Source organism: Balaenoptera borealis (assembly GCF_965194805.1).
Source record: "Balaenoptera borealis genome assembly, contig: HAP1_SCAFFOLD_1115, whole genome shotgun sequence".
Classification (NCBI taxonomy): domain Eukaryota; kingdom Metazoa; phylum Chordata; class Mammalia; order Artiodactyla; family Balaenopteridae; genus Balaenoptera; species Balaenoptera borealis.
This window is the reverse complement of record NW_028123098.1, coordinates 131,822-144,602: the sequence shown is the minus strand read 5'-3', so window position 1 is coordinate 144,602 and position 12,781 is coordinate 131,822. Positions and strand designations below refer to the sequence as shown.

The following is a 12,781-nucleotide window of genomic DNA, read 5'->3' as shown; positions in this document are numbered from 1 at the left end:
TAAATGCCGTAGGGTATGTGTTGCTTTTTTTGTTTTTTTTCCGGCTACGCTGTGCCACATGTGGGATCTTGGTTCCCCAATCAGGGATCGAGCCCGTGCCCCCTGCATTGGGAGCTTGGAGTCTTAACCACTGGACTGCCAGGGAAATTCCTGTATTGCTCCCCCCGCCCCACTTGATTGATTGATTGGTTGATTGGCTGTATTGGGTCTTAGTTGCGGCACGCGGGACCTTCGTTAAGGCATGTGGGATCTTTATTGTCGTTGCGGCGCACGGGCTCTTCGTTGCAGCATGAGAGCTTCTCTCTAGTTGTGGCGTGCGGGTTTTCTCTCTCTAGTTGTGGCACGTGGGCTCTGTAGTTGTGGCGTGCAGGCTCCAGAGCGCGTGGGCTCTGTAGTTTGCTGCACGTGGGCTACCTCATTGAGGTGTGCGAGCTCAGTAGTTTGGTGCGAGGGCTTAGTTGCCCCGCGGCATGTGGGATCTTAGTTCCCCGACCGGGAATCGAACCCGCGTCCCCTGCATTGCAGGACGGATTCTTTACCACTGAACCACCAGGGAAGTCCCTGTATTGCTTTTTTAAATTCAAAAAAAAAAAAAAGGAAAAGCAATTAGAGGTGAAACAACTAATTATATGATGGCCTTTCAAAGTACATATTCAAACCCTACATTCTTGGTGTACATAAGTTATTTATGTTGATTTGTGGTGTTTAGCTCTAGCAACAAGGCAATAATAATAACGCTGTAGTTTTCCTTGTTTCTTTCAACTGATGATCTGTGTATTTATTACAAATATTAATTAACACTCACAAGCTACCAGGAGGCAAGTAATGGTTAGCGCTGGTGTGGTTAACTCCTTTATAGATAGGGAGGTTGAGGCATGGGTATTGTGGAATTTGCCATGTTGAGGCATGGGTATTGTGGAATTTGCCTAAGGTTATATAGCACTGTGTTCTGACTCAGATTCATTCAGATTTATTCCTTCCCTTTCTGTCTCCTGAATTAACGCTTTGTAATTTTGACCTAGGTGTGAGGACACGAAAAGGGTTTTTTTCTGTATCTGAGGTTTAGTGCTTGTTTTATAGAAGCAATATAGTATAGTGGTTAGAGTAGGCACTTTAGCATCTGAGTTTTGTTTTTTTCTTAAGTCTTTAATGAATTTGTTACAATATTGCTTCTGTTTTATGTTTTGCACATGCCGGAAAGGTAATAGGCCTTGGCCCCTGGGCCTGGGCTTCGTCTCTTGTGCTGTCTCCTGTCCCTGTTGCCCCCGCGCGCTGGCCCGTCCGCGCTGTGCCAGGGGGTATTGGTCGTCTCGCGGCTCAGTTCACAGTAGCTGAAAGGGACTGTGTGTGATGGTCTCATTTCTGCCCATCGTTTTCAAAGGGAGGCTCTGGCCATTGCTCCTCGGGTAAAATGCAGAGGGAGTGCTTTTTAAGATGGGACTGTCAGTGTTGGGGACACTCCTTAATTACCAAAACGGAATCCCCTTCAGTTCCTCCAGCTGTGTTGTTTTGGCACAGAAGATGTGAGTAATAGGAACTGGAGCTAAGTTGGAGTGAAAAAACGCACCGGTCCCGCCGAATTTTCCATCGAAACAGTTGATTTGTGTTGTCTGTAGGAATTCTAAAGGGCGTACCGTTGCTTCCTAACCGGAGTCATTTGAGAGATCTACCTCTGTACGTTCAAATGATTAATTTTGAGACTTTGCTCATGTGTGCAGTAAACCCTTTAATTCCCTAAGACCTTCCTTTCCTCCATCTCCTACCCCATTAAGCCCGCTTCAGTTCATCTCCTGAATTTCTTTGGAATCTGTCAGCTCTCCCTCAACACCCTAATACTGAACTTGCCTGTGTGTTGCGATTAGGTCCTAACTAGTGTCCATATATCTTGTTTCCTTCCAATCCATTCTTCACACAAAAAACCTTCAAGGCAAGTTGGAACATTGCTCATAAACATCGCTCACAAACATTGTTTTGAGAATAGAAAACACAGTGTTTGTTGGCCTTTAAGACTCTGCGTGGTCTAGAATCCTCTCTGCTTCTCTAGCCCCATCTTGTGCCACTTGTGCCCTCACTTTCTATGCTTCAGATACACTGAATTAACCTTAGTTCTCACTCATCTGACAGAAGTCAGTTCAGATATTATTTTTCACTGTGATCCCTAGCATTAAGCAAGTTGATTATCACGTTTTGTATGAGGACTAAAACTAAACTGGGAAGTGGAAGAATTGAGTTTCAACTGTTTCAGTCAACACGCATGTATTAATGATACCTACATATTGAACACCGGGCTAGGTTTCATGAGGGATACAGAAGTTCTGGCCATCTCTGGTTTTGGATATCCCTTATTTGTTGAGACCTTTGCGTTGTTTGGTTGCCTTTTGTCTGTTTTCAAGATGGGAAAACAGGAACGAGGGAAGTATAGGTTATTACTAGGTGGGGTTGAACAAGTGGAGCAGCAAACTGCAAGGCAGAAAGAAGAGGGACGTACTATAGAGGGATATGATTTCCATTCTCAAGGCGCCTGCATCCTGTGCAGGGAGACAGCCTAACATAAAATGTGCCTAACAAAAAATATATTGACTTCTTACTAAAAATCTGCAGTTCATATAACCAAGGGGTTTATAACTTCTCCTTTAAAAGTGATATTCCTGGGACTTCCCTGGTGGTCCAGTGGTGAAGACTCTGCGCTTCCAATGCAGCAGGCGTGGGTTCAATTCCTGGTTGGGGAGCTAAGATCCCACATGCTGCGCAGCCAAAGAAATTTTTTTCAAAAGTTATACTCCTGTATTATTGAATTTAGTGGTTTAGATTTTGTTTTAATGTTAAGAAGATTTCAGTTTATTTACCAGGAACAAACAAAACATAATGTAAAAATAGTTTCCCAGAAACGATTTCCATCATTCTCTTCTTCCCTTTCTCCCGCAGACTGGTGTTTCATCTTTACAAGCTCTCTGTCTTTCCATAGGAAAGCTGTCTGGCTTGGAGGTTGCAATCCCAGGGAATTTTTCATCTGCGGGGAAGTCTCCATCACTACAGAGGGATCAAGGGAGAAGTCAGTCCCTGGTAAGTGAGATGCTCCCCCTAAACACCAACACAGCAGTCGTGTACCTTTTAAGGGGTTCAAGGGCAAGATGGGCTAGGCATTTCTACTAACTCTTCTTAAGGACCATGGACAGTGCCGTAAGCTACGAGGTAAGCGGTGACTGTTGTAATTCTTACTGGTGATCATTTCCTGTCACTGATTCTCGGCTTTCTTTGTATTTCATAGGACTGTTGTCAGTCCAATAGAAAATGAGTCTTATTTTTAAAAAACTGAAATGTTTTACAAAGCCTAGCATTCTCATATAGAGTCCTTTCAATTCTCCCCACTTTCCCAAGAGGCTATGAACGCTTCACACCATGAACTAGGAGAGGGGGTAGAGCCCTTTCTGATGAAATACATCAACAAAGACAGAGTCTTAGCCTGCTTGCTCTCTGGACAGGATCTCGGACTACAAGGTCTTCAATCCTGGTATAAATGAAGGAAGTGAGGACAGTTCAACTGGCACTCTCATAACAAGAGTTGTGAAACACCTTCCAAAGAGACTATAGCAGTAGATGAGGGAAGGGAGTGCTACAGTGTGGTAGTACAGGGGGAATGATCGGCTACAGCAGTGAAAAATGTGGTACCTATTGGTGTGCTCTCGGGGTTCTTGTACATGTAGCATAGATGACCTTTACAGTGGCCCTCTCACCTTCCCACCTGCATTAGGTGTTCTTTTTTTTTTAAATTTATGTTTATTTATTTATTTATTGTTTGAACTTATTTATTCTATGTGTTTATTTTTTTGGCTGCACTGGGTCTTCATTGCTGTGCACGGGCTTTCTCTAGTTGGCGGCTAGCGGGGGCTACTCTTGGTTGCGGTGTGCGGGCGTCTCATCGCGGTGGCGTCTATTGTTGCGGAGCATGCGCTCTAGGCGCGTGGGCTTCGGTAGTTGCGGCTCACGGGCTCTAGAATGCAGGCTCAGTAGTTGTGGCACATGGGCTTAGTTGCTCCACGGCATGTGGGATCTTCGCAGACCAGGGCTCGAACCCGTGTCCCCCGCATTGCATTGGCAGGTGGATTCTTAACCACTGCGCCACCAGGGAAGCCCTATTCTGTATACTTTTAAAATATTTTTTAAAATTTTACTTCTGAATCCACAGAGTTAAAAATCTTTTATTATTAAACCAAATAATATTTCTCTTTTAAAGGAGTCCTTTCTACCAAGTACCTGTATGTAAAGGTAAGACCGTGAACTGTGGGCTCTATGTAGACCGATCCATTTGATGTCAGAAGAGGTATAAAATACACTTTCACAGTTGGATTTCCTCTCCTGTGCTCTGCCACCAACATGAAAACAGCATACCCAGAGTAGCCTGGGTTTCAGTACAAGGCATGTGGAACAGACCCAAACCGTTTTTGCATCCTGATGCCAAACTCCAACTGACTCATAAGCCCATGAGTGAGGAAAGCAAATGTCTGTTGTTACGAAGCACTGAGATTTTCGAGGTTCTTATACAGTATCACGGTGGCAATAGGTAACTGACACATTAAAGGTGTTCTGTGTGATATTGATTAGACTATACATTTGGGGGGCATAATTTTATATCACAATAAAAATGTATAAGATATATAACCATCTCGGGTTTCCCTGATAGCGCAGTGGTTAAGAATCCGCCTGCCAATGCAGGGGACACGGGTGCCAGCCCTGGTCCGGGAAGATCCCCCATGCCGCGGAGCAACTAAGCCCATGTGCCACAACTACTGAGCCTGCGCTCTAGAGCCCGCGAGCCACAACTACTGAGCCCATGCACCGAAGCCCACGCGCCTAGAGCCCGTGCTCCACCACAAGAGAAGCCACCGCAATGAGAAGCCCGTGCACCGCAACGAAGAGTAGCCCCCGCTCGCCGCAACTAGAGAAAGGCTGCACGCAGCGATGAAGACCCAACACAGCCAAAAATAAAATAAATAAAAGTAAAAAAAAAAAAAAAGAAAAGAAATATAACCATTTCAACATATAAATGTATTTATTCAAATTAAATTCAGTGCAATTTACATGTGGAACTAAGCAATTTTCTTTATACATTTAGGCATATTCCATTTATACCTACAGACAGATAAACTTTTTGCACAAGTAGGAAAACTTAAAATATATTTTGAATAGATTTGTACAAACTGTTGAATACTTTAAAATTAGTAATTGAAAGTTCCCACCCTCATTTGGAGGTAGAATGGGAACTTAACTTTCCAGTTACTGGTCTGAAAAAGAAAATAACTTGCTATAATTTTGAATGTTATATAGTATAAGCACTATAAAAATATCACTGTCATGATAGCATAGGAACACTCTAAATGTAGACCTTATGGTAGAAATTGCTAGCTGTTCACCAAAACTCATTTCTTCTTCATCCTGGAAAGCACAGCTAAACTATTCCTAGTCAGTGGAAAGTGATGTGGGCCACACCTAGGCCTAGCCCATAAAAGCCTCCCAACATGTGCTCCTCCATGCTTTTCGTCCCTTCCAGTTGACTATGATGATGAATCCAAGGTTCCATGTTTTAAAGAAAGCAGAGTCACAGTCAACCTGGGTCCCTGCTCAACGTTTCTTGAGCAAGAAATAGACTGGTATTGTGTTTGCTATCTGTTCACTGTATCATGCAAAACAATAGTAAAAGAAACAATGCCAAATAGTTATCTACCTCCCTAAAATTGAACCTCTATAGTTTTTATGTTTTCATGAACTACTTGCATTCTTATGACAAGTATTATGAGTTGAAAATACGTCAGCCACAAGTAGCATGAGTTTCACATAGGTTGTTAACTTCACTAGAAATTGAAGTAAAAACATAATAAATTATATTCTCTTCATAGCTATGTAAATAAAAGATGTTTTAATCATGTACAACCTAATGCTTAAAATTAAAATTAGGTTTTCTAACTAGAAAGACCCAATCAAGAAATTTCTTAGTTAATGACACACAAAAGTTGGTAATGTGACCTAAAATTCTCTTACCATCTGTGCCATGAAGAACAGTAATCTGTTGGACTGAAGATGATGAAGCAAACTTGACAGGAACTTTGCCCAACTTCTGTGTACTGAGGTCTGGAATATCATGTCCACGATCTTCAGCATTAACAAAAATCTCAGATGAAAACATGGTTTTTCCTGGACTCTCTGTTGTTATCTGAGTGACTGCATCAGATGATAATTTTCCAGAGAAGGGAGAAAACGGGGTCTTAATCTCCTTTGGTGATCTGAACAAAAAAGAGAAAGCACACAGCAGGTCATATCCTTGGCTTATCAAATACTGTAATTTCTTTCCAAATGTGGCTTCAATATTTTTTGGAGACACATCCAACTCAAATGGTTAAGTTATTTCTGCAGTACCCTGTGCTTTTTTACATACTTATTACAGGGTGATCATGCATGAGTTTACTTTTACTTATTTTAAAATCTACTTTTATTTTGGATTTAGAATGCTATTATATAAGGAAAGGGTACTTTTCAGTTGAAGTGGAAAGATATCCATTAAAAAATAATTACTGGAAGTCCACTATAAATTAGGGGACTATGCTAAACGCATAGAGTGTACAAAAATAAAAAAGAAACAGAGCCTTTCCTCAAAAAGTTTATATGTCAGTGGGGGAACCAGAGGTTTTTAAGGTTGTAATTATGTATATAGATGATAAAGAATCCATATTAAAACATAATGGAGTAAATAAATGAGTGTATAAATAAATAAATAATAGGAGGGAGGGAGAAGACAAATCTTGCCAACAGAAGAATTCCATATGTAGGTAACCTCCCCCCCGCCCCCCCCCGGCATCCATCTCCTCCCCAAGGAGGTGGAGGTGAAGCTTAATCTTCCCCTTAAGTCCAGTCCTGGGCTGGCCTTAATGATTGAATTCCAGAGACAGTATAAAATGGGAGAAAAAGTAACTTTACAGTGGAGAAACCAAGCAAACACCATGTTATGCAAGTGATGATGTTTCACATCACCAGTGATGTCACGGAGACACTACATACTCTCTGTTATGATGTGATGAGACGGTTACTTCGCTTCTGCGGTATTCTTTGTCAAAACCTGTAACTCCAGTCGAATCATGAGAAAAACATCAGCCAAACCCAGACTGAGAACAATTCTACAAAATATCAGACAAATATTCCTCAAGACTGTCAAAATCATGAAAAACAAGGAAGGAATGAGGAACTGTCATAGACCAGAGAAGACTAAGGAGACATGACAACTAACTAAGTGGAATGTGATATACTGGATTGGGTCCTAGAACAGAAAAAGGTCATTAACAGGAAAACTGGTGAAATCCAAAAAAAGTCTTAAGTTTAGTTAATAGTAATGTATAAATGTTGGCTTTTTAATTTTGAAAAATATACTATGGTAGTATAAGATGTTAGCAATAGGAAAAACTGGGAGAGAGGTAAAGGGAACTCTGTTTGTATCTTTTCTGCAGATTTGAAATTATTTGAAAATGAAAAAGGTCATTTTTAAAAAATGGAGTAATACTGTATTGTATTATATCACAGAAGAAGAAGACCTTTTAAAAGGTCTTTTAAATCTCTACCCTCTATATACTATTCACTAATTAAAAGGACAATTATGAGAAAAGAAAATAGGCCCATCTCCCTTATGTATACAGAAGCAAAAATCATACACAAAATGTTAGACAATCAAATGTAGAGTGTGTGAGTGAGTGAATGTGTGTGTGTGTGTGTGTGTGTGTGTGTGTGTGTGTGAATTCCTACCAAGTTGTTTTACTCCAGAAATGCAAGGTGAGTTAACATTCAAATATCAATAAATGTCATGCACCACATCCATAAAATAAAGGAGAAAATGTATATGATCATATCAGTATAGTCAGATAAAGCATTTGATAAAATTCAATAATTATGTATGATTAAAAACTCATAGCAAAGGGAAACTACAAAAAACTTTAGAGCCACCATCCTATTTATAGTGAAATGTGGAGAACGTCCACTGTAAGATTAGGAACAAAATAAGAATGCCAACTCTTACCTTTTCTATTCAACCTATTAGTAAAAGTATTAAATGGCATTAGCAGTAAGGCAGGAAAAAGAAATCAGAAATATAAGGCTAAGAAAGGAAGAAATCATACTGTCACTTTCCATAGTTGATATAATTAAGGATACAGAAAATCCAAAACCATCTACAGATAACTTATTAGAATATCAGTTAGTTTTTAGAAGAGTTGCCAGATAAGAGACCAAACATTAAAAAATTCCACTAACATTTTTCTGTGTCTGAAAAGTTATAAAATTAAAAACTAAAAAATATGCCATCTACATTATCATCAAAACATCATATACCTAATAATAAGTGTAATAAAAAATGTAAGAACCCTATTAGAATAGAAAACTATTGATATATCATAGAGAGAAATTAAAGGTGATCTAAATAGGATTTCTGCTTTGAGGCAGGATGCATAGGCATACCTCACTTTATTGCACTTCACTTTATTGTACCTTGCAGATAATGCTTTTTTTTTTTTTTTACAAATTGAAGGTTTGTGGCAACCCTGTGTCAAGCAGCTCTACTGGTGGTGCCATTTTTCCAACAGCATTTGCTCACTTCGTGTCTCTATGTCATGTTTTGGTAAGTCTCACAATATTTCAAACTTTTTCACTATTATACTTGTTACATGATCTGTGATCAGTGATCTTTGATGTTACTATTGCAAAAAGATTACAGCTTGCTGAAGGCTCAGATGATGGGTAGCATTCTTAAAGTCTACTTTCAAATTAAGATATGTACTTTTTTTAGACATAATGCTATTGCACACTTAATAGACTACAGTATAGCATAAACATAACTTTTACATGCACTGGGAAACCAAACAACTCGTGTGACTTGCTTTCTTATGATATTCTCCTTATTGTGGTGTCTGGGACCAAAGCCATATCTCCATAATAATATGCCTGCACTAGGTAGGCACAGGCCATCACTCCTGCTGCAACGAGCAAACAAACTTGAATAAAAGATCATCGAGCTAAGGAAGCAATCAAGAAACAATATCAACTAATATGCTAGAGAGGGACATTTAGAGATTTGGAGCAGGGGTTTGGTGTAGGGAGACATACTCCACTGGAAAAGAGAAATCACCATATCTTTTGATGAACTCATTTGCTGGCATGATGGAGTGAAATCTAGCAGAATGTCAAGCCGATTTCCCCCACAGGACATTTCCTTAGTGTCAGGGTGGTATAGGATGATGGGGGACTGAGCCAAGAAAGCAGAGTGAAATTTCCTGCACAGTCATGGCACTAACAAACCAAATCCCGCTAGATAAAGGGGCCTGTGACAATCATTAGGTCTCCTCTTCAAGACATTTGCCAGTTTTTGAACCTATATAAAGCAGGAAGCTAAATACCTAATGCCTGAGGGAGAGAACTTTCCAAAGTGAGGAATTAGAGACCTACCAGACTCACAGTAAAAACCCAGAAGTGCCATCCCCAAGAAGGGGGCTGAGTCAGAAAAAGTGAAGTCATCTGCAATGTTTCAGTGTTTATGAGACAAATTTTCACTGAGAAAGTGTAACGGCAACAAATACATAGCTGGTCTCTCCTTACATTTGCCATACTCTGAAGCTGTGAGAACTGAGAGCCTAAAGAGCTGAATTCAAACATCTGAAAGACTGAAGTCAATAACTGACTGTATTTATTGAAGAATCAAAGACCTGTCAGGCTCACAGCAAAAATCCAGGGAGGCCACAAATTAGGAAAAATCATAGGTAGGATGAGACAACTAAAGCTCCAACCCAGTTCTGACCTAGTAAAATTCCTGAAATGACTGAAATGATCAGCCACTCTGATTAACAGAGAAAAGGGTAAATCTTCTCTGGTGCAAAGTAATAGCATCTTCAGTCTCTATGAATTTTTTATTCACCACGTCCAGCACACAATCAAAAATTATGAAATTCCTGAAGCAGGAAAAAGTGACTAAAACTTAAGACAAAAAAAAAAAAAAAAAAAAAAAACCAAGAAAAATTGATTTAGAGGGAATTCAGATTCTGGAGTTAGCACAGAACTTTAAAATGACTATATTGAGAGTAAAAGATGGGGATTAATAGATTAAAATATGGAGAATCTCAACAGAAAATTGGAATCAATTTTAAAAAATCAAATACAGATAAATGAAAAATAAGAAAACTGATCCCCAGCAGACCTTAGGGAATACTAGAAGAAATTTTTTTGGGCTGAAGTAAAATGGCCCAACATAGAACAGAGCTGGGCTCTCGGTCCCATATTGAACTCGAGTTGGAAGAGGCGAGTCCGGTCTCAAAACGGAGGTAAAACCGCCGCCCGGTCGCCCCCAGCCCGACTCCGGCCGCCGCCGCCGCCGGGGGGAGGAGGGCCATGATCCAAAGGAACCAGAACAGTTGAGAAAACTGTTTATTGGTGGTCTGAGCTTTGAAACTACAGACGATAGCTTAAGAGAACATTTTGAGAAATGGGGCACACTTACAGATTGTGTGGTGATGAGAGACCCCCAGACAAACCGTTCCAGGGGCTTTGGTTTTGTGACTTACTCTTGGGTTGAAGAGGTGGATGCAGCAATGTGTGCTCGACCACACAAGGTTGATGGGCGTGTAGTGGAACCAAAGAGAGCTGTTTCTAGAGAGGATTCTGTAAAGCCTGGTGCCCGTCTAACAGTGAAGAAAATTTTTGTTGGTGGTATTAAAGAAGATACAGAAGAATGTAATTCGAGAGACTACTTTGAAAAGTATGGCAAGATTGAAACCATAGGAGTTATGGAAGACAGGCAGAGTGGAAAAAAGAGAGGATTTGCTTTTGTAACTTTTGATGATCATGATACAGTTGATAAAATTGTTGTTCAGAAATACCACACTATTAATGGGCATAATTGTAAGTGAAAAAGGCCCTTTCTAAACAAGAAATGCAATCTGCTGGATCACAGAGAGGTCGTGGAGGTGGATCTGGCAACTTTATGGGTCGTGGAGGAAACTTTGGAGGTGGTGGAGGTAACTTTGGCCGTGGTGGAAACTTTGGTGGAAGAGGAGGCTATGGTGGTGGAGGTGGTGGCAGCAGAGGTAGTTATGGAGGAGGTGATGGTGGATAAAACGGATTTGGAGGCGACGGTGGTAACGATGGTGGTGGTCCTGGTTACAGTAGTAGAGGAGGCTATGGTGGTGGTGGACCAGGATATGGAAACCAAGATGGTGGATATGGTGGCGGTGGTGGAGGATATGATGCTTACAATGAAGGAGGAAATTTTGGAGGTAACTATGGTGGTGGTGGTGGGAGCTATAATGATTTTGGAAATTATAGTGGACAACAGCAATCAAATTATGGACCCATGAAGGGGGGCAGTTTTGGTGGAAGAAGCTCGGGAAGTCCCTATGGTGGTGGTTATGGATCTGGTGGTGGAAGTGGTGGATATGGTAGCAGAAGGTTCTCAAAACTCAGAAGAAAAGGGCTACAGTTCTTAGCAGGAGAGAGAGCGAGGAGTTGTCAGGAAAGCTGCAGGTTACTTTGAGACAGTCGTCCCAAATGCATTAGAGGAACTGTAAAAACCTGCCGCAGAAGGAACGATGATCCATAGTCAGAAAAGTTACTGCAGCTTAAACAGGAAACCCTTCTTGTTCAGGACTGTCCTAGCCACAGTTTGCAAAAAGTGCAGCTATTGATTCATGCAACGGAGGGTCAATTAGATGTACATTCCTGAGGTCTTTTATCTGTTGTAGCTTTGTCTTTTTCTTTTCATTACATCAGGTATATTGCCCTGTAAATTGTGGTAGTGGTACCAGGAATAAAAAATTAAGGAATTTTAAACTTTTCAATATTTGTGTAGTTCAGTTTTTCTACATTTTAGTACAGAAACTTTAACAAAATGCAGTTTTGAAGGTGTTTCCTTGTGAGTTAACAAGTAAAGAAGATCATTGTTCATTAATATTTTGTATGAATTTTGCTAAAGTTAACTGTAAAGAAACACCTGCTGACTTGCAGTTTAAGGGGATCTATTCTCCCCATTTCCAAACCATGAAATGAATGGGCTCTGACATGTGGAGAGAATAGATATTTGTATGTTTGCAATGTGTGTTTTAGATAATAGAATTGGGTATTTAAATTAGCATATTTGTGAATTTAATAGCTTTAAGATTTACTTCAAATGAAAAATCTCAGAATTCAAAAAAAAAACAACAAAAGAACAGAGCTGGGAGCGCGATTGGCGCTGCCTGCGGGGGAGGAGCGCCGCCGCCGCCGCGAGCTGGGAGCTCGATTGGCGCTCCCTGCGGGGGAGGAGCGCCGCCGCCGCCGCCGCCGCGAGCTGGGAGCTCGATTGGCGCTGCCTGTGGGGGAGGAGCGCCGCCGCCGTCGCCGCCGCGAGCTGGGAGCTCGCTTGGCGCTGCCTGCGGGGGAGGAGCGCCGCCGCCGCGAGCTGGGAGCTCGCTTGGCACTGCCTGCGGGGGAGGAGCGCCGCCGCCGCCGCCGCCGCCGCGAGCTGGATTGGCGCTGCCTGCGGGGGAGGAGCGCCGCCGCCGCCGCCGCCGCGAGCTGGGAGCTCGTTTGGCGCTGCCTGCGGGGGAGGAGCGCCGCCGCCGCCGCCGCGAACTGGGAGCTCGATTGGCGCTGCCCTGCGGGGGAGGAGCGCCGCCGCCGCCGCCGCCACGAGCTGGGAGCTCGATTGGCGCTGCCTGCGGGGGAGGAGCGCCGCCGCCGCGAGCTGGGAGCTCGATTGGCGCTGCCTGCGTGGGAGGAGCGC

The 12,781-nt window shown here is 42.0% G+C and overlaps 1 protein-coding gene and 1 pseudogene across 2 annotated transcripts in view; both read left to right on the top strand.

The window, feature by feature from the left end:
* The window catches only part of LOC309621863 (uncharacterized protein), a 160,684-nt gene that overhangs the window by 57,218 nt on the left and 90,685 nt on the right, over nt 1-12,781 (top strand). The window contains exons 6-7 of the mRNA XM_082409186.1: nt 2,966-3,063; nt 8,564-8,653. Of these exons, the coding sequence (XP_082265312.1) occupies nt 2,966-3,063; nt 8,564-8,653 (188 nt within the window). The remainder of the gene's footprint in view (nt 1-2,965; nt 3,064-8,563; nt 8,654-12,781) is intronic.
* LOC309621869 (heterogeneous nuclear ribonucleoprotein A3 pseudogene) lies at nt 9,724-11,507 on the top strand (annotated as a pseudogene). Its single transcript has 2 exons — nt 9,724-11,469; nt 11,501-11,507. The product of its transcript is annotated as a heterogeneous nuclear ribonucleoprotein A3 pseudogene (transcript).